This window comes from Camelina sativa, chromosome 11 (assembly GCF_000633955.1).
Source record: "Camelina sativa cultivar DH55 chromosome 11, Cs, whole genome shotgun sequence".
Taxonomy (NCBI): Eukaryota; Viridiplantae; Streptophyta; class Magnoliopsida; order Brassicales; family Brassicaceae; genus Camelina; species Camelina sativa.
Genome location: NC_025695.1, coordinates 47,020,081 through 47,040,778, shown reverse-complemented (window position 1 = coordinate 47,040,778; position 20,698 = coordinate 47,020,081). Strand labels below are relative to the sequence as shown.

General features: G+C 33.2%; 3 protein-coding genes and 1 long non-coding RNA gene across 5 annotated transcripts; all 4 read right to left on the bottom strand.

The window, feature by feature from the left end:
* Positions 1,956 to 5,274, bottom strand: LOC104726873. Its single transcript, XM_010445823.2, has 5 exons — positions 4,767 to 5,274; positions 3,493 to 3,626; positions 2,844 to 2,990; positions 2,239 to 2,346; positions 1,956 to 2,154 (listed from the first exon to the last, which is right to left on the bottom strand). Exons 1-5 carry the CDS (start codon positions 5,065 to 5,067, stop codon positions 2,113 to 2,115), a joined length of 732 nt encoding a protein of 243 aa, XP_010444125.1. The 5' UTR covers positions 5,068 to 5,274; the 3' UTR covers positions 1,956 to 2,112.
* On the bottom strand, positions 6,472 to 9,922 carry LOC104726872 (LRR receptor-like serine/threonine-protein kinase FEI 2). The gene is made up of 13 exons (XM_010445821.2): positions 9,648 to 9,922; positions 9,391 to 9,526; positions 9,221 to 9,292; positions 9,061 to 9,132; positions 8,855 to 8,926; positions 8,685 to 8,756; positions 8,531 to 8,602; positions 8,319 to 8,425; positions 8,063 to 8,239; positions 7,636 to 7,968; positions 7,276 to 7,530; positions 7,048 to 7,181; positions 6,472 to 6,960 (listed from the first exon to the last, which is right to left on the bottom strand). The coding sequence occupies exons 1-13, from the start codon at positions 9,733 to 9,735 to the stop codon at positions 6,733 to 6,735; spliced, it is 1,818 nt and encodes a 605-aa protein (XP_010444123.1). The 5' UTR covers positions 9,736 to 9,922; the 3' UTR covers positions 6,472 to 6,732.
* On the bottom strand, positions 10,718 to 13,082 carry LOC104726871 (tubulin beta-2 chain). Its single transcript, XM_010445820.2, has 3 exons — positions 12,570 to 13,082; positions 12,200 to 12,469; positions 10,718 to 11,636 (listed from the first exon to the last, which is right to left on the bottom strand). The coding sequence occupies exons 1-3, from the start codon at positions 12,961 to 12,963 to the stop codon at positions 10,948 to 10,950; spliced, it is 1,353 nt and encodes a 450-aa protein (XP_010444122.1). The 5' UTR covers positions 12,964 to 13,082; the 3' UTR covers positions 10,718 to 10,947.
* On the bottom strand, positions 14,293 to 15,572 carry LOC104726870. 2 transcript variants are annotated; one of them, XR_002034219.1, is made up of 5 exons: positions 15,384 to 15,572; positions 15,201 to 15,276; positions 14,914 to 14,984; positions 14,758 to 14,826; positions 14,293 to 14,675 (listed from the first exon to the last, which is right to left on the bottom strand). It is a non-coding gene; the product is annotated as an uncharacterized LOC104726870 (long non-coding RNA). The 2 variants fall into 2 exon arrangements; XR_758099.2 differs by having other exon boundaries at positions 14,914 to 15,276.

Below are 20,698 nucleotides of genomic sequence, written 5' to 3'. Positions count from 1 at the left end.
TTTGGTGTGTGGTTATTACAAACGAGCGAAAACTCTAGAGACTAAACGTACAACTTCAAAAAAAAAAACACAAAGAAATGTTACTGTCTTTGATGTTGACTCTGTTTTTGTATTTCCTCTGTTTCTTTCCTCGTTAACAAGGCACCGTCCGTGCATAACTGCATAATCCTAGAAGTTTAGTTAGCTTGTTCTTTGCTATTTTTGGATTATGAAATTTACGTAAACTGAATAAAAGACGCAACTAACTTCTTCACTCGTAATTAATCGACTATGTTATAGAATATTCTAGTTTATAGTATAAGGATCGATATCGAGATATCGACAAAATTGTTCCATTACCAAATGATTTTGAATTAGAAAATTCATAATTCTAATAAAAGCTATAATGTTGTCCACGTAAATACACCACTATTGTATAATCAAGAGTCTAACGGACGTGCGTTTGTTTAGTTGAGTGGCACTATGGAACATAATCACATATGCTGATGGTAAGACCAATTTTACCCTCGTTAGTTTAAGACAAAGTACGTACGGTCCACACAAGTTAAGACGGTTATTCTGGTTTAGATATAAATTGGACTGCTTAAACAGTTTTATATGTCCCCACCTTGTAAGCCTTTTGTTGATCTTTCACAAGTGATAAACAAAAAATCCTTGTGGAGAATAATAATATCGTCGATCGTATCTCTTTAAAGTAATTTGGAGAAATCTAAAATTTAAGCCGGTTTAATTCTTTATCGGTTTGATAGTGAATGATCGTATTGTAGAAGAGGCGGTGAGAAGGACTCGATCCATCTCTCAAATCTTATTGGTTCATACGCAAATTAGAGAGAGTTGGATCTATTATCATAAATACTGAAAGAACAATTGATATGAATATTTCATATGCAAGTTGTCTACAACATTTAACTCTTGTGATAACGATATTCTTGTTTTCATTGTCACGAGCAAGTTTTAACCTAATTTAATATTTATGCACCGCATCATTCGTAACTTTGTATATGAGGAATGTGTTAGATAAACCAACGTTTCCGGAAGAATAGCTTCAATCAGCAGCCGGTTTAACCGGTCGGAGTCAAACTACAGCAAACCCAGTTTATTCATGCATTAATCATGATATGTGCATATACACATATATAAGACAAGGTTTTATGCTTTGGGTAAATGATTCCCCCATGAGATTGGGTATATCATATTTGGGCCACCAGCACCACTGCAACAACCACACTACATTATGTACAAAACGCTTTCTGTGGATGATAAAATTTAGTCAGGTGCAAATTTTTTCCGTCGGTACGATAATATATATAACAGTGACCATGTTCTACAATCATCCAATTTGGGTGGTTGCCTAGTTCTTCCCGCAATTTACGATAGGCCCCCACCTTCTTTTAACCCCATTATTGAATTCTATCATCTAGACGTTACTACAAGTCTACAACGCTCTAAACCGGAATATTCCTGGTTTTGTCCCGGTTTTGGTTGAGAAAGCTTGAGATTTTTTAATTGGATTTTGTTAGTATACAAATAAATAATAATACATAAGTATAACAATTTGGCAGTAAAATGGAGACAAAATATTTAAAATTTCACATTATTGATGATTACACATATAAATGCAGTTATATAGCGGAAATTATTTTTATTCATACGATGAATGTGGATAAATTACTTAAGTGTAACACACAGAAATTGAAAATAATTTAAATGTGAATAAGTAGAGTATATTGTATTATATTTTCCCCAACAAATTAGGTTCTGTATATACTTATTTGGAAACTTAACCTCACCACGACAACCGTCCAAACACGTGCTAAACAGTCCATTTTTATTAACTTAACTCTTAAATACGTTTCAATATATATTAGATAGATGTTCCGTTGTTATGGTGCCAAATAGTGTCAATTGAAGAAGAAAAAAAAAATGATTATGAGCAAACGGAGAAGACAACGTTATATAAAAAGAGAACTACATATATTGAATGAACGTATTTATATAGTCATTTACATACGTTCAAGTTTATACATGAATCAAATATTTTTACAAGATTTGCATCAATATGTCTGTATTATATATCATCATTCCATCGTACGTGTGTCGCTTGATGATTCATCAAAATTTTATGTTTTCCTTCAAGTAACATACGACCGATTGCTGCAAAGAGAGCAAATATTGAATTATATTAGTACACTTAAATCACGTTAAAACCTTATAACCTAAATATTCACCAAAACTTACGAGAAGGCAGAGGATGACACAAGCAGCTGCACCTGGGAACAATGCGTACCAGAAATTCAAGTGATGGAACTTTGCTCCATCAATGAACAGTAGTGGTAAACTCGCCGCTGGTTAAACATGATAAACCAAATTAACACTCACAAGACTTAAATCAATTAATGAGAAACAAATGGATGAAGAAAAAAAAAAAAGGACAGAAAAATGTTAAAAGAGTAAAATGAAGGGGACACCGACCAAGAGTTTCAGGTTGTTCATTAGTGTGTACCTTTGTCAGCGGTAGTGTAGTTATTTTCTTTATGGGCTTTTTGATTCAGATCTTTAGCAACATGGGTTATATAACTCAGATTCTATTTAAATATTTGCATCATTTTCTTTTTAATAATATTACAGTGAAAAAATTGAATTATAATTCCATTCAATCACATCATTGATCAATCAATCAGTTATACTTCTATAATTAACTAATTGGTGTTTTGTATATTTTGGTTCTATTTGATTTGATTATATATGTACTTCTTCGTTCTATTAATCGAGATTTTTATTTTCTTTCGGATATATGTAAGAGAAAAATGAAAAAAAAAAAAAAAAAAAAAAACCAGGAGGNCAGGAGGGTGATTGGCACGAGCAACGACCATGAATGCGATGGAAGCGGCGAGGGCAACGCTACGGGCGAGCCAACCTGGCCCGAAGAGGGAGAAGGCTACCACACCAATCGCAGCACAACCTATTTGAGCCATAAACAGATTGTATTTCTGAAAATATAAGAAACACAAAACACACACAGTCTTCTTCAATTAATTTGTTAAATAACTGATATAACGACAAAATTACCAATATATATAGAATCTAATACTTCCTACTTTAACATGATTTGATGGCTTAAATAGGCTGTGACTAATCTATCCAAGGACATGATAAAGCAACAAGAAAATAGTGGTGGACCTCTTTATTCCATAGAAAAAGTGAAAGCACAAGAACACAATTAGAAGAAAATCTTCAACTAGTTTATGGATATAGAAGAAGTTAGTGGGAAAATATTTCGTCTTAACTACTACTACTTTCTAATATTAAACTATTTAATTCCTCTATGTTTGTTGTTACCACCATTCAAATCCTAACAACTCACTTTTGGTGTTTGCGTTGTATATCTCATGGAGGAAAAAACAAAGAAGCTTTTGCGTTCAACCGCAAATAATAATATAATAGATCGCTATTATACAAAACCAGTGGTTGAAATTGAAACTAGAGATATACCCGAGCAGTAGGAGCAGAAGGAGTGGTGAAAAGAATGGCGGAGACAGCACCAAGTGGTGCAACCGACATTGAAATCCCTTTTGGAGATAGCATTTGATCAATTCTTCCCAATATTGCCATTGCCGCAAACGCTCCTACTCACAAACAAGATTTTTTATAAATTTTATAATTAAGAAACCAAAACAAATTGTATTATCACAACTCTTTTTTTTTCTAAGGGTCTAACATGTATATTTTTTTAACAAAACAACATCTGTTTTGCAATTTCCATTCGCTAATTGTCTAAGTTTTTTTTATTATATAGGAATATATATATACGCTTATTAATTCACTACGTACTACATTGGTTTAATCGATTATATTAAACGTTCCAAATTTTGCCAAAATTTGTTTTATTCGAATCTTCAGCCATGACGTTATAAAAATAGTTAAATGAGGAATTTTTATATAACTTTGAGTTGATTTCCGTTGAAATTCAGATTAAGTTCAGACCATAGAGATGGTAATTATAGCTGCCACACATGAATATAATTTCATATTTATTGAAAGAAGTCAGCTATAAACCTTGATTAATATAAGCTCTCTGTCAGGCGTCAGCATAGGGTTTGACTAAACGCAAACTATAAGATTCTCAAAAACAAATTAATTTCTTTGACTACATGTATATTTCCCAGCATTGAGTTACTTACAAAAATAATCAAATATTACATGCCACGATCCAAAAACGATTAGTCGATACTCATAAAACTATTCGCCATATTTTTTCCAGTTAATAATGTTTTTTTTTCAATTTATTTAAACTTCTAACACTAATTGCTTAACATAATTCCTAAAAACCACACTTTTCTCTCTCTTTTTTTCACCACCACACGTTCTATAGTCAAATACTTATATTGTATATACACTATAACAAAACGATAAATTGGTCAAACTCGAACTTAGGTTCACATAAAATGACCATTTGGCCTTAGGAAGAGACACATTCTCAATCTCTCTGAGTCAGAAATTAATTTTCTAATTTTATATTGTTTGTGTGTCCACCTTTCCTCTCTTCCTTTTATTTATTTTCGTTTGCTACTTTTATACCCTAATCACACTTCTTGTAGTTCTTCTGATTTAAGAACCAAAGTGCATCAATTTTTGAAGATCGAGAAAACATTAGTAGTAAAAGACTTATGATCTCAAAACTTTTGACAAAAAAAAAAATACTATTAAAAAGTATGATGTTGAATACTAGTAATTAATTAGTATGTAATTTGTTTTCAATGACTAACCAGCTGCAGGCCAAATGACATCACTCAGCAATAGAGCCGTAGCCGCCGCCGTCTTATCTGGCTTCCACGAGTCCCACGAAGACGTCGTCAAGTTTCCTGCCGAAGCCACCACCGTGCTTACTTGTCGGCGGTGATTTAAAGTTGCCGGAGTTCTTATTTGTCTCAAGAATTCGTTATACGTAGAGATCCCAAGAAAATGCCGGCTAGAAACGTTGGCCAACATTGGCGAAGATTTTAAAGCCGCCGTAGAAGTGAGGCTCCGGCCAAGAAGAGGCTGTGGCTTCACGGCAACAGAAGCCATGACAAAATGGTTCTTTGAGGTGGAGAATAAAGATAAGACCGCTCAAAAAGTGGGATTCTTGATCTCTCTAAATATCTCTTTAGCAAAGTCTAAAAATACCGTTTCTCTCTGTTATCTTAACCAATAGGAGAGAGACAAGTGATACATGTTTGCATGTATTTATATACACTCACGCAAATATGTGCTTATAGCGTAGATTAGCATATACCTTTTTTTTTTTTTGGTAAATCATTTACCAACAGAAATCGGTTTTAATATGTAGAAAATATGCTTAATGTCATGCATAAAATTATTGATCAACTCAAGTATTTGAATTGTTTAACCTTGTTTAAGTTCCAGTATTATATTAAATTTCGAAAACTATTAAATTTAATCATTTCTTTTTGTGCTGCTAGCTAGTTTGCCTTGTAGTTTTTTTATATGTATGAACAATATTATAACTATCAGTCTATCACTGCAATATAATGTACGACAATATCATTTTTTTTTAAATTAAGACAATAGCTTATTTTTAATAACTAATATATATTAGTTTTGCAATTAATTAATTCGGAATTAGGTTATAGTTCATTTTTTTTTCCTTTTTTTGAACAATTAGGTTATATATACAGTTCTTTTATATAAGCGGAAAAATAGACCAAAAAAACTAATTAATCTCCAAAATCTGTAGTACTCACTATGTCAGTTTATAATGGCCCAACTGAAAACCAATATCTATCTGATTACTTAGTTATAAACTACTTATGTGTTGACCCAAAAAAAAAAAAAACTACTGATGTAAGAAAATCGAATTTTCCAAGAGTTACGAGTAATTTTCAAAAGGTTATAATTGACGATATCCCATTGGTCTCTTGTATTATATTTAATCAACTGATATAATATATTCATGTACAAATTTATGAATGTATTAACATAAATATTTGAAGAATGACTTTTATATCAGTATTTGTACGCGTAGATAGCAAAAGCATATAGGGCAAAAACAAACATTGGCCTTTTAAGAGGTGGATGGGGCTTGGAGATGTACGAAGTCTCTTCCATTTAACGAAAGGTCATCTGCTTATTCAGAAGATATTTTAAAAAATTCGAGGGAAAAAAAAAAAAATCAAGAAATTATCAACTCTCTCAAGTCTCTCTAAACACAGCTTCTTTGTAAAATCTCAGCATTTTCTTGATATCATTTCAAAGTTATATGATTTGCTGAAAAATACCATTTTCTTAAGAAAAAAGTTTAAACTATTTTTAGTCGACCATTATTAACTAGACCCAAAGACAGTGTTTTGTTCTAATATTTCCGAATTTGCAATTCGTAAAAAAATAAACATAATCCGAATCCAATTGATAATTTTAATCTACACCAAAATATATATGCATAGAGACAGGTAAAAAACAGAACAAAAACAATAAATAAATAACAGAGCTCTCAAGTGTCTTCTGCTTTGAATATTGAAAATACAAGAGAATGGATCGTTACGTTTACAAAAACATTAAAAAAGTGCACAAGAACAATACACCTCAGTAATCTTACTCCACCTTCAATTCTAATTTACATACAAACCCCCTCCATCCCAAATCACCAACATTCATAACAGCCACAACAACAACAAAACCGCCGTGGGATTAAGATTTACCGGTTACTACTAGCCGTGCATAAGCAAGCGGCCCCTAACAGTAATCGGACTGAGAATCATCGTAGTAATCAATCGCAGAAGGGGACATGACTTCTTGCTCAAGCAACTGAGCCACCTGGTTCATAGCCGGCCTATCCTCAGGGTTAGCGTCTGTACACCTAGCCGCTATCTCGAGCAATGCCTCAACAGAGTCTTCGTCTACATCGGTGCATCTCTTGTCCATCACATCCTCTAATCGATTCTCTTTCAACACAGTGTTCATCTGATTTAACATGTCACATTTTCTTAGAAAACGAATCTTATGAAAGTTAAAAACAGAACGGTTCTTGTCAGAGAGGTGTTTTCTTACCCATCCAACAACATTCAAGCCTCGTTTAACGAATATTGGATCTGTTGGTCTTTTTCCAGTAACAAGCTCAAGGAGAAGAACTCCAAAGCTATACACATCAGACTTCTCTGTCGCTCTCCCATTTTGTAGATACTCTGTTTCCAAGATTCATCATACAAAAAAAAAGTTAGAAACTTTAGAAACTATTGAATTCTAAGATTCAAAAAGGAAGTTGGCAAAGAACAGAACCTGGAGCAAGATAGCCAAATGTGCCAGCTACCACGGTGGTAACATGAGCGTCTTCGTCAACAAGAAGCTTAGCAAGACCAAAGTCCGAGACTCTAGGTTCTAGCTTATCATTGAGTAGAATATTGCTTGATTTTATATCACGGTGAACTATTTTAGGACTACAATCATGGTGTAGATACGCTAGACCCCTCGCAGAACCTAGTGCTATTTTCAACCGAGCGTTCCAATTCAACAAACCGTCTTCTTGAGCTCGTTCTTCAGAGATAAGAAACCAAAAAAAAAAAAAAACAGAACAAGATCAATACACATTGCAAGACCAACAATGAAAGATAAGAAGGTATGTAGAAGTGCATTTATTACCATGGAGAAGATCGTCTAAGCTCCCCACGGTAAGGTAATCATAGATGAGAAGTCTTGAAGATGGTAAGCGGCAGTATCCACGTAGGTTCACTAGATTGATGTGTTTGACACTTCCCAAAATCTCAACCTCTCGCTCAAAAACTCGGTCTGATCCTTGTCGACTCCTATCTATTTTCTTAACCGCAAAGGTTCCAAGATCGTTCATTACCATTCGATAAACCGTGCCAAATCCTCCTGAACCCACAATGTCTTCCTCATCAAGAGACTCTAGCTTCTCGATCAGCTCAGTCGAGGAGTATGGAAGATCCCCATGGAATGTAATTAGCTTCTTACCTTTTTAAAAGACAGATGAAAGAAGCAACACAGTTTAGAAAAAATGATTAGCAGCAAGAAAAGACAAGATTTATCTCTTTTATGTGGATCTTACTCGTTTCAGATGGTTCCTTTTGTTTCTTGACTTCTGTGTACTTCTTTACTGTTCTTTCTTTCTTTGAGAGCATCCAAATCCAAAGGAACACAAAGATCACAATGAATGCAAGAGCCATTGTAGACATTGCTCCTATCAAAATTCCTTTAATCAAGCGTGAAGACCGCTTTGGAGTCTCTGTGAGGACATCAAGAATCAGAAAGTGGCCAAAGGAAGTCTCGAGAATCAATGATTTAGGAATTTAATAGGATCTTGCCTGATTCATCATCAGTTTCTGCATGAGGAAGAACAACAGGGAACCCCATTGATGATCTACATGGCTTGTGAATTTGCCGGCCGCAAAGATCCAAATTACCGGTAAATCTAACCATAAAAAGACACAAAAGCCACAATCAGAAATAACATCCTAGTCTAACATTTACACATAAGATTTTTGAAACCAACAGTTTTACAGACAAGAAATCTCACGTTTCAACGCCAAATCTGCTGAGAACTCCAATATCTGGGATCTCGCCAGAGAAAAAGTTGGTTGACAAGTTCCTGAATCAAACATATAGTTCAAGAACATACAAAATCTTGCACAGTTAACATATCTAAACACAAGATTATGTATATAACTTACAAGGAGCGTAGCCGATTCAATCGACTAATTGAAGAAGGAATAGCACCTTTAAGTGTATTGCTTGATAGATCCCTGAAAATATCCCAAAAGCATCACAAATTCTTTAAAATGATCAAAATTTGAAGAGAATTAAAGAAACCAAAATACAACAACAAAGTTTTGAATCTTACAATATAGTAAGGAATGTAAGGTTGCCAATATCCGGTGGAATCCCTCCTTGAAGAAAATTAGCCCTCAAATACCTGAAAACATGTTTTAAAACAGATAGCAATGTTCATGGCTCAACGCTAACTAAAGGTTTGATATCCCCAATTGTAAGAGAAAACTCCAACACCACCACTAATCAAGACTGCTTAAATGCAAAAACTTGACTTACATAGCTCTAAGCTCAGTGCAATTGGTGATTTCATTAGGAATTGTTCCATGTAAGCTGTTCTGATGAAGCGCCCTACATAACTCCGAGCAAATTTTTGAATTGAAATCAACTACTTAAAAATATTAGCATAGAGAACAAATCTACAATGATGATAGCTCACAGTCTCTGCAATCTACTAAGCTTCCCAATGCTAGGAGATATAATCCCTCCTAGTTGCATGTAAGGTAAGTTTCTGCATCATCCAGGAGTTTCAAAACCACGATTCAGATAAAAAGAAAGAAGCTCAAAGTGGTAAAGGAAGAAGAAGAAACCAAGAACACATTCTCTTACATAGAAACAACTCTTTGGTCTTGAGAATTACAGGAGACGCCAGTCCAAGAACAAGGTGACTCATCTGAATCTTTCCAGTTCTCTAAAGAGTTCCTCGTATCATTAAATCCACTCTTCAATTCCAAAAGAGAAAACCCTACAAAGATCAAAATAGTTAGAAAGAGCTTCTTGATGATCAAATCTCAGATTTCTCACCAACCCAAATAAAAAAGCAAAGAACTTTAAAGAGTAGTAATAAAAGTGTATAGTTGACTAACCATCAAGAGTGAGAGCAAAAGAGCAAGAAACCAAAAGGGTAGCTGTAGAAGAAATCACTAATAAGAAAACCCAATTCGAGATACCCATTTCGCCACAGATTCCAAAAAAAAAAAGAAACTTGTTTTTAGGCTTCGATACGAAACAGTAGAGAACAAAATTAATGAAAAGATGAGATTTTTTTTTTTTAATCCCCCCAATCCCTAATTCGAGAATGGAGAGAGACTAGTGATTGGGAATGAGTGAGAAGAAGGAGGAAGAGGAAGACTCATGATGAAAAACATTACTTTTTGTTTTTCCTAAAAAGAATTCTTCTTTTATTTTATTTTTATATTTTTAATTTTAATTTTCCCTCTCCTTTTGAGAGATTTTTTGAAAATCTGTGTGTAGAGGAGAGAGAGAGAGAGAGAGAGAGACAAAGAGACCCGTTGTGATGAAACCATTATTCAAAATTTGTCTCTCCATCTTCACACTCGCAAGTATAAGTTGTAAAAACCTACTCGCTATCGTGATCGAAAAGGACACGTGGTCTTCGTGTGACGCGAGTGATTTATAGATTGTACTTGAGACGCGAGTGAATGCTATCAAAAACTGTGTCGTTTTGTAGGTTTTTTTTCTTTTTTTTCTCGACTTGTAGTATTTACTTTGTCTGAGTCTGATAAATGTGTAATCTGACGAAGAGTATTAAACACTAATGTCGTCTGAATTATTTTCCAACGTGATAACATTCCAAATTGGTGGGCCTTTTGGCAGTTCAAGTGTTTAGACAACCGAGTTTTAGAACAATCGTTATAACATTCCAAATTCCCTTCACAATAACAGAAATGGAAAGGTGAACATTCGAATGAAGTAAAGTTTTAGGCGGCGCTATAGTTAATGTTTTGCTCTGACAAAGAGGCCATCGCTTAGTGTATTACAGAAACAATGATGAATTTGATTTGGTGTCAGACATGGAGCTGAGCCAGCAGATCAAACCCAAATTCCTTTAAGTGATATAGCAGTAACATGTAAGTGCAGATACAAAAGACCAAATCGTGGAGACAATGCAGATCTTCAAAATAGTACTGAATACTTCAGAGGCAATCCTAAGTGCATTAATCTGGAAGATTTGAGAGGAATATTAGGACTCATACAAAAGCTTAACGAAATACCGAACCAAATTTAGAAAGAAAGTACATAAAAAGATCCAGACATGTCAAATACAAGCAGAAAAAAAAACCTGCAACTGGTAGTTGAGGTTAAAAGTAGCAAACGACTAAATTGTTTTTTGTTTTTTAAGGCGGTTTTAACTAAAATTACTCTTCAGTACTCTTCCTCCTGTTGGTATTCACCTTCTTCCTCGTCCTCGTACTCACCTTCTTCATCGGCAGTTGCATCTTGGTATTGCTGGTACTCTGAAACCAAATCGTTCATGTTGCTCTCTGCTTCTGTGAATTCCATCTCATCCATACCCTCACCTGTGTACCAATGCAAGAAAGCCTTCCTCCTGAACATAGCTGTGAACTGCTCACTCACACGCCTGAACATCTCTTGGATGGATGTTGAGTTACCAATGAAAGTGGAAGCCATCTTCAGACCAGTAGGTGGGATGTCACAGACGGTTGACTTCACATTGTTGGGGATCCACTCGACAAAGTAGGACGAGTTCTTGTTCTGCACGTTCAGCATCTGCTCATCAACTTCCTTTGTGCTCATCTTGCCACGGAACATAGCAGAGGCAGTGAGGTAGCGTCCGTGTCTTGGGTCAGCAGCACACATCATGTTCTTGGAATCCCACATTTGCTGGGTGAGCTCAGGGACTGTGAGGGAACGGTACTGCTGAGAACCTCTTGAGGTGAGAGGAGCAAAACCCACCATGAAGAAGTGAAGACGAGGGAATGGGATAAGGTTCACAGCAAGCTTACGGAGGTCAGAGTTGAGCTGACCAGGGAATCTCAAACAGCATGTGACACCAGACATTGTAGCAGAGATCAAATGGTTTAAGTCACCAACTGTAGACAGAGAATGAAGATGTAAGTAAGTGTCCTTCTCAGCACAAGCATATTAAAAAAAAGAGCATAACAGAAAACAAGTATATAAGAAAGCAAACAGTACACTTTCACAATCATAAAAGCAGTTTGACAATCAAGCTCTTCTATACAATCACTACTGCATTCTGCAAATCCCTTACATGTTACAAAAAGAACCAGATATATACAGTACAGGACACTTAACAAGAAAGTATGATACCAAGAAAATTAGAGAATAGCAGTATAAGGAATAAGGATTTGCAGAAAGTATGATACCAAGAAAATTAGAGAATAGCAGTAGTCAGTGATGCCATAGACGCATTAAACAGAACCAATAACACAAAACACTGGAGGTAAAGTAAGTAGGCAAGAACAAACCACTGAAAACAGTAACAAATCAATTCTGATACGAAACAATGACCAAATCATGTTCAACATCTAGACAATGCATATCAACCCTACAATAGAAGGCAAGGAATCAACTGATCTGATCTAAAACTTTAAAGAAGAGTATCAATGCGACCATGAATCATAGAAGGACTTACAGCTAGGGGTAGTGAGTTTCAGAGTCCTGAAGCAAATATCGTACAAGGCCTCATTATCAAGAACCATGCACTCATCTGCATTCTCAACAAGCTGATGAACAGACAAAGTAGCGTTGTAAGGCTCAACAACAGTATCAGAGACCTTAGGCGAAGGGAACACCGAGAATGTGAGCATCATCCGATCTGGGTACTCTTCACGGATCTTGGAAATCAAGAGTGTTCCCATCCCAGATCCAGTTCCTCCTCCCAACGAATGACACACCTGGAACCCTACAAAAGCAAATTACCACACAGTTCAAAACACACTAGTCTAGTCATAGTAAACCCTAAAATCGAACAGATCTAGAAGAAGAAGAAGAAGAAGGTTTACCTTGAAGGCAGTCGCAGTTCTCGGCCTCCTTGCGAACAACATCGAGCACCGAGTCGATTAGCTCAGCTCCTTCGGTGTAATGACCCTTAGCCCAGTTGTTACCAGCACCAGATTGGCCAAAGACGAAGTTATCAGGGCGAAAGGTCTGACCGTAAGGACCAGATCTGAGACTATCCATAGTCCCAGGCTCCAAATCCATGAGCACAGCACGAGGAACGAATCGACCACAGCTAGCCTCGTTGTAGTAAACGTTGATGCGCTCAAGCTGTAGATCTGAGTCACCAGTGTACCTACCGGTTGGATCTATGCCGTGCTCGGCGCAAACGACTTCCCAGAACTTGGCACCGATCTGGTTACCGCACTGACCACCCTGGATGTGAAGAATCTCACGCATCTTCGGTTGATTGAGTGGAAACGGTGCGTGAGAGAGCTGTTTAGGGTTGATTAAGAAAAGAGAGAGAGAGAGAGAGAGAGAGAGCTGTTTAGGGTTGTTTTGAAGAAATGAGAAAAGTGTGAGTGAGTGTGAAGGTCTTTTTATTATTGCTCTCTGCGTTTTTTTGTTTTTAATTCTCTTTTTTTTTCCCCATAATTAATTATCTCTATCTCTAAGAGGCGCCGATTTTGTTTTTTTCCGAAATTCAAAATTTGAAAATGGTCCGTTTCTTTCTCTTCTGTAACTTACCAAAATTTTCAACATTATTATTTCAAATTCGAAAATACTAATTTTGTGATTTTTTGACAGGATATTAAAAAAAAAAAAATACTTTTTTTTGTAATTCTATAATTAATATATACATTTTTCAAGTACATTTAGCAAATAAATCCTGAACTTGCCACCTATTTACAAAACTGTCATTGCCATTTAATATTAAATATTTAAAATTTAATGTATAAATTTTAACAACGAAGATTTACATTTTACAGAAATCTATATATTAACACAATTAATTGTCGAGTAAAAGATCTCCTAGCTTCTCTCCAACAAACCAAATTTTAAAAGATATCTTTTTCCATCTTTTCCTCTAATATCTAGAAAAATCAAATTAAAGAAACAATGATAAATGCCAAAGAGTATAATATTCCTTCAATCCTCCAAAATAAAACTGATTACAAAAGATTTTCTACCTAATTAGTTTCTAAAGCCGTGATTTTGGCATCAAAAGATTATAAGAATTATCGATCTAATGATTAACCTCTAAATACTATAAACCATCACGCCAATTACCATCATCACTAATACAAAACACACAAAAGCTTACTTAAAACCTTGAAGATCGCTTGGTTGCTACTTTTGCCTTCCTCAGATCATACAAAACAGCTTGGAGGGTTCATCCTCCATTTGTGGCATTTGTACACACAAGCCACTGGTGAAACTCTCGAAGATGATTATGGTTTTGTCATATGAAGTGGTAAAGATCTACCTATTAAATACGACTACTAATACAGTTTTTCTTTATTCATTTCAGGGTACAAAAATTCATTCCTTAGTAAAGAAGGATTTGGTTTCCAAATATATCAATAGGCTCCCTGTTGGTGAATGGGTTTTCATTAAGACCTTTGGGTGAAGAAGGTAGTCATAAAGGTTGATGATTAGAACTTAAACATTTGGCTCTTTAAGTTACTTATCTAATCAACATATAAGTCATGTTAACTAAACAAAACCATCTACGTAGCTCTAAGTGTGGCTGTGGTCGAGTCTAGAAATCCGATTTATGAACTACTAATAACACTTCTATTTTTTTCCCTCACCTTATTTTCCTTTTCCGGGTCATAACGCAGTCTGTAACGAAATGAGAATCAACTGGATAACCATGTTCACAAGCATCATGAGGTTAGAGGTCTCGCATCACAAGTAAAGAAGAACAGAGGTTTGCGTGGAAAGAGCCATAACAACCATAAGAATCGACCCACACTTAGAGCTACTTGGAAGAAAAACAACCTTATAACCCCGTTACAGTTGATTCTCTTGAACATAAAATAATTTCAGTTACCCTTGATTGGCCTACAAGCCTAAATCAATCGATGATTTCATGTTGAAAGCAACCCTCAATCGCTTTAACATCTTTGTTCTTGCACTTGATTTCCTATTCGATGAATTGTTTACATCTGCATTTGCGAGTATGGTCTGATGAAATCTTCAATTTACAGCTAGAATTACCAAGCAAACACATTTACTACATATATTAACCTGAATATGTATAGAACTGAAAACAGTTGTTGTTGGCACAAGTAGTTTGTTACATTTATGAGCTTGCACCTGACGAAATCAAAAACAATTATCTTTATATAAAACTAACAGTAAAGCTTGATAATTAGAACTGAAACAGCTTCCTCTATTACTCACCATCTTTTCCTTTCCATTTGATGTACTATTACTGATACTTATATTATCTCTTGCATAGAAATAAAAGTAACCTGCAAAGTTAAGCAATAGTCATTAAAATTATGAATACACTAACTTATTGATGACATATTAGTGTGAAGTTAAAATGTACTTAGCTTTCTAATTGCAGCTTGGGTTTTAGATGTGAATACATTATTTATGTTGACATGATTTGGAAGTCATTTATCTATCCCATAATCTAATATTTGCAGGACATCATATTCGGTGAATCATCATAGGGTCATCACCTCAGAATTGTAGAAATCATTCGCTCACTTTATCAGAAAAGCAATCCTCAATTAATTTCTTTCCATATTTGAGAATCTACATTCAAATTGCCAAACAATCTATTAACATATGTATGTAATTACATCTATATTGGATCGAATTAGTAAGAAAAAAAAGAAAGAGAAAGAAACAAAGTAATTTACCTTGGAACTATTCCAAATTTTGAATAGATTTAGAATTATCTATTAGGATGTGATGAAATCGGTACTCTCTTTGTCTAATCTACTCAAAACTGAAATCATAAAATGAATTTTAACCCGATTTACTTTCTCTGACTTAAATAATAGAGCTGCACTTTGTTGCTAAGGAAAGAAGAAGAAGATATGAGAACATTGTTTTCCCATATCTCATTTATTTAGTCGATCGAGACCATAATGAATAATAAAATATCAACTTTCCCAATTGTAGAAGAAGAAGATACGACTCATATATCTCTCTATAACAAAAATTCTTATTTTATTTAATTATTATTATTTTATAGATATACGTATCATAGTATGGATGAAAGTTTAAAATATCGAAAATTAAAAGGATTATATCATATAATTTATATGCACAACAAAACTATATATTCCAAAGTATCTAATTATAAATAGATGAAACAAACTAAATTACAATGTCACAATATAGTATAAGCATATAATTTTAAAAAATCAAAATAATTTCAAATACTATTATCTATACATTGCAAACAAAATAGACACATAAAAAAAATCTGTACATTTTATACTACATAAAATTTAATTAACAATATGATATCCTAACTTCACTATAACACAATACACCACAAACATACTATTTATGCAGTACATAATATGTTGAGTTAACATATTGTTCACTTAAAATTTATAAAACAGTAATTAAATTGTTTAAAAGTAAAAAATAGCCCCGCGGTGTACCGCGGGTGAACATCTAGTAGTGTTTATAAATTTTGGGCACATGTTGTTGGCAGGCTTTTTGGGCCCATACAGATACATATATTAATGGAAGAGCACATGTTGATTTGCTTGTTTACGAAAGGGAAGAGAACGTGTTGTTTGCTAAAACAGACGAATTTCACTTTATCCAAAACTATTTATGTTTGTTGAATTGATGATGGTGGTAATTTAAATAAGTAAAATGAACCATTTGAAGAAAAAAAATTATAAAATTACAATGACAATGGCTTTTTTTAATATATATATATATATATATATATATATTATATAGCATCAATAGTTGATAAAAATGAAGTAAGACAATACAAAAGATATGTGTTGATGTGTTTATGAGTGAACATTTTATAACTATATAAAAATGTCAAAATTGCTTACCATATATATCGTATTTTCCTTTTAATAACTAGTTAAATACTGACAATCAGATGAAGCTCTTTTGTTTAATCTTAAGTGTTTGGGTTTCAAATTTGACTTGAAATTTGGGCCCAACTGGTACTACCTAAAAGCCCATTATCAATTATCTGACCCAAAAATTAATTGGTTGGAACTTGGAACTGATGATAATGTAGCCGAATCAACATTTATCGTGTGACTTAACTAAGTTAGGCTTATTAAAAAACGTTTTAACAAAAATGAAGAAGAAAATGAATAATCTAAATAAAGGCTTTCCGAGAAAACTGTTTTATCCTTTTTAAGTAAAATATTTTGAGTAATATAGTTATCAAATATACCATTATTCAATAAACGTAACTATAATGCAAGTTTGTAAATATATCAACCATTTTATGGTATATTAAAGAAATGGTTAGACCTTCGTACTTCATTCAAGATATAACAACTACAAGCAATTTACTACATTGTTATTAATTCAGCAAAGCTGATTTTGACTGAAAATCACAACAAATAATTACCAAAAAATAATTTTAACGAGAACAAAATTGTAGTGATATATTTATTAATACAATGTTTGGCTGTCATTGTTGAAAAATGTTAAATGTATTAGTTTTCAACAAATTATTACCAAAATCAACCTTAACGAGAATAATAATTAGTACATTTAACATTTTCGAAATTTGTTTTTTTGAAATGATTTTCTTAATGTATATTTAACGAGAATAGTTGTTGAAATTTATTATATTTAATAATTTTAAACCAATTCTTACCAAAATCAACCTTAATATAATAATTTCCAACCAATTCTTACCAAAATCAGCCTTAACAAAAACAATATTGTATGTGGTAACTAGATGCTTTGCAATTTTTGAATACTATTAAATATACTACTTTTCAACAAATTTTTACCAAAAATAACCTTAACGGAAAAAAACTGTACGATTTTGTAGATTTATTAATTAGATATTTGGTTGTCGTTGTTAAGAAAAATATTAAATATACTAGTTTTCAATAATCTTATCAAAATCAACTTTGTCGAGAATAATTAAGTAATTTCTATAATTTGAGAATTAAATCAATTTTATCAAGAATAATTTAAGTAAATCCTAAATGAGATTAAGCATCTTGTGAAGATTATAACATGATGCCTTTCTGGAATTAAAATTCTCAGAATAACAATGTACAAAGATTTTCATTCAAACAGACAAACATCAAAATTAATATCCCTCATTGAACCATAAATGCAATTTTAACGAATTTATTCAATGAGGGATATTAATGCTGAGATCATTAACCTATACACGATGGCATCCTTTGTCTGCCCAATTCTATAGGCTCAAGTTGTCTGTGCTGCATAGATAACAGTAAATCAAATCATCAAAGTACTTTCAAGAGACTAAAAACATTAGCAGCTTCCAATACTAGTTTTAGACTACATCAAGTTTCGGCAAAAAACAAAGGGTAAAGCATAGAAATCAAAGTACACAAGTTTTGCATCATATACAATTAATATCATATTAGAGATCCGGCAATAAGCATCTAACTAAAACATGATGCAAAATTGTGCATCCTCAGCAGCCCTCTTAGTTAAGAGAAGCGGGTGGTCACATATTTTCTTCAGAATCTATTTTTCTTAATTATGATTTATTTTTAATCACTTTTACAATAAAAGCTTTTGCTAAATCTTCCATTGGAAATGCTCTAAATTAACCATCTACTATGTAATGGTGTAACTGTGTAATAGTATAAGATCATGTCCAAAGGATTAATCATGCCATTTTTGTGTTTTGACAACTATATAAAAAAATTATAAACCATTATGAGTATTTAATAGTATACAGTTTTGATATATTACGTACGTATTATATCAGCCGAATTATCCTAAATTTTAAAGATTCCGACCAAATGGTTTCTTATCCGATGGTTGGCTTTATTATTCGTACCAAAATTTTTCTAAATCCGTATTTTTATATACTATAAGGAAAAATACAAAAAAAAAATCGTATTGAGATTTGATGTCAATTATTATTTATAGAAAAATTCCCCACTCAGAAACAATGGGTTCAGAATTTCCCATACTTATTCGTAATCCTTTCTCATCTTTTATTCTTATTTTATAATTATATATTATTCTGAAGAAAATCTTTGGAATCTGAAATTAATGGAAACGAATTACGCCTATGAGAAAATGTATACAATTCATTACGATGACTTTGTTTGCTAAAATGATTTCGACTCGGACCTTTCTGGTGCTGCTATGCTACTCTACCACTACTAACTAACTCCCTTCGTGTTCTATCTTTATATTCGCTATTATCCGTTTTCAAGCATATTCTATTACTATGTTTTTTTACTAAATGGTGTGCACTTCTATTACCGCATCTTTATTTACTATTTTTGGTTCTTTGTTCCAACACTTTGCGTTAATCTAAAGTTATTGATAATAACAACGACATGCCATTTAGTATTCTCTTACTTGTACAAGTTGAAGTATAAAGTATTCTAGACTTTTCTTCATTCTTTTTTTGTCAGAGAAAATTATATATACACAATTTGATCTTTATAGATCTTCCATAAATAACAATACTAGATGGCCTAGGGTTTACAAAATCAAAAGGTAAGATTAAGAGTAAGATGAACCAACTTTGTAAGTTGTAACGTCCCATATTTCACGTATATTCTCGATTTCTTTCTGTTACCTTAAAACATGTTGTCTCCATTAAATTATGATTCAAATTAGTCGCGTACTTTTCTACCAAATTAATTTTGCAAACACAATTTCTTTATTACTTTACAAACACATGAGTAGCATATATTCAAAATTGAAGGACAAAACATCGGACTTTCTTCTAACAAGTACAAGATATATACGTTCTTTTTGTCACACAAGTACGAGATTTATCAAAACATCATTTTCGTGATATATATTAAAAAGACTACATTTTTGTTTACAAGACAACGACCACATTTTCGATTGGAACAAATTCAAAGCTACGGAATAAAGAAACAAACCTAGAAAAACGAGTTCAAAATCAAAATATTATATGCTCCTTCGATGTCATTTATGCTGCAAGTTATTTTGGACTTCTGAAAGTGCTTACACGTGAAAGTTATACGCATGTCTAAATTGTCTATGGCTATATTGCTTTCATTGTGATTAAACAAAGTTTACTTTTGCATAATCGATTTGTTAGGATAATAATTATATATAGTCGTCCAAGAATTTGTTCTGCTTCAAACAAGTTGGACCAACGAAGGCAACGAAGCATAGAGTTGGACCAGATTTTAATTGAGTGGGCACTATGCAATATCATTATAATTATTAAAACTCGACATGTGGCTTAATCTATAAAGAAAACACCAATAAGATAATTTAAAAGTGATGTAATTCCCTGTGGTCCTTGATTTTCCAGAAGGGCAACATAGAGTAAGAGAATCAGAACATTTTATATGAAAATGAAAAATATTAGCGTGATCAGTTACTTTATTCTAATAATCAAAAGGGAAAAGAAAATTGAAGGAGCTTTTCGACTGTCAAAAAGAACAACTCAAGATACTAGAAACCATTAGAAGTGAAAGATGAAGTGATTCCATAAAAGACTGAAGGGAAACATATATCATCCATCACTTCGAGAATCAAGAACATGTTCGTTCGGTTTCTTTTTGTTTTTACTAAACCAAGGCAGTACTGACATAACAATATAATCTTTAATGTATAATGATACATTTTATAATCGTAAAATGTAAAAAACTCATCGTTTAATAGTTAACGACTAGTGAGATGACTAGTTTTACAATGTTTCAACTCGTGAAATTGGTGATATACAATTTTAAACAATATAATGTTTTATCCAACACATTCTTTTTGTCTTTATATGTTTACATACAGTAATAATTTCTATGATATCTCTTAGTTACCTACTTTCAAATATATTATTCGTCGATAGTTAGATGCATAGTATAACATGTTCTCAGATAAAATTGATCATAAGTCAGCCAATAGATGTGTGAATGTACAATATGGTCAGTGATGAAAATAAATATTAAAATTTAACATTTCGCACAAAGGAATCTATTGAAGGGTAGTGGATTTTTTGTATTATTGATATGGTCGAGCGTTTAGAACT

Excerpts from the sequence above, each read along its gene's own strand:
- LOC104726873 (XM_010445823.2), bottom strand. The coding sequence starts at position 5,067 with ATGGCTTCTGTTGCCGTGAAGCCACAGCCTCTTCTTGGCCGGAGCCTC. Across the intron at positions 3,627-4,766 it reads TGTCATTTGGCCTGCAGCTG|GAGCGTTTGCGGCAATGGCA; the intron begins GTTAGTCATTGA and ends GTTTGTGAGTAG. Across the intron at positions 2,991-3,492 it reads CTTCTGCTCCTACTGCTCGG|AAATACAATCTGTTTATGGC; the intron begins GTATATCTCTAG and ends TTATATTTTCAG.
- LOC104726872 (XM_010445821.2), bottom strand. The coding sequence starts at position 9,735 with ATGGGTATCTCGAATTGGGTTTTCTTATTAGTGATTTCTTCTACAGCT. Across the intron at positions 9,527-9,647 it reads TTTTGCTCTCACTCTTGATG|GGTTTTCTCTTTTGGAATTG; the intron begins GTTAGTCAACTA and ends TGATCTTTGTAG. Across the intron at positions 6,961-7,047 it reads GCTTGAATGTTGTTGGATGG|ATGAACACTGTGTTGAAAGA; the intron begins GTAAGAAAACAC and ends ATGTTAAATCAG.
- LOC104726871 (XM_010445820.2), bottom strand. The coding sequence starts at position 12,963 with ATGCGTGAGATTCTTCACATCCAGGGTGGTCAGTGCGGTAACCAGATC. Across the intron at positions 12,470-12,569 it reads GAACTGCGACTGCCTTCAAG|GGTTCCAGGTGTGTCATTCG; the intron begins GTAAACCTTCTT and ends TTGCTTTTGTAG. Across the intron at positions 11,637-12,199 it reads GAAACTCACTACCCCTAGCT|TTGGTGACTTAAACCATTTG; the intron begins GTAAGTCCTTCT and ends CTCTGTCTACAG.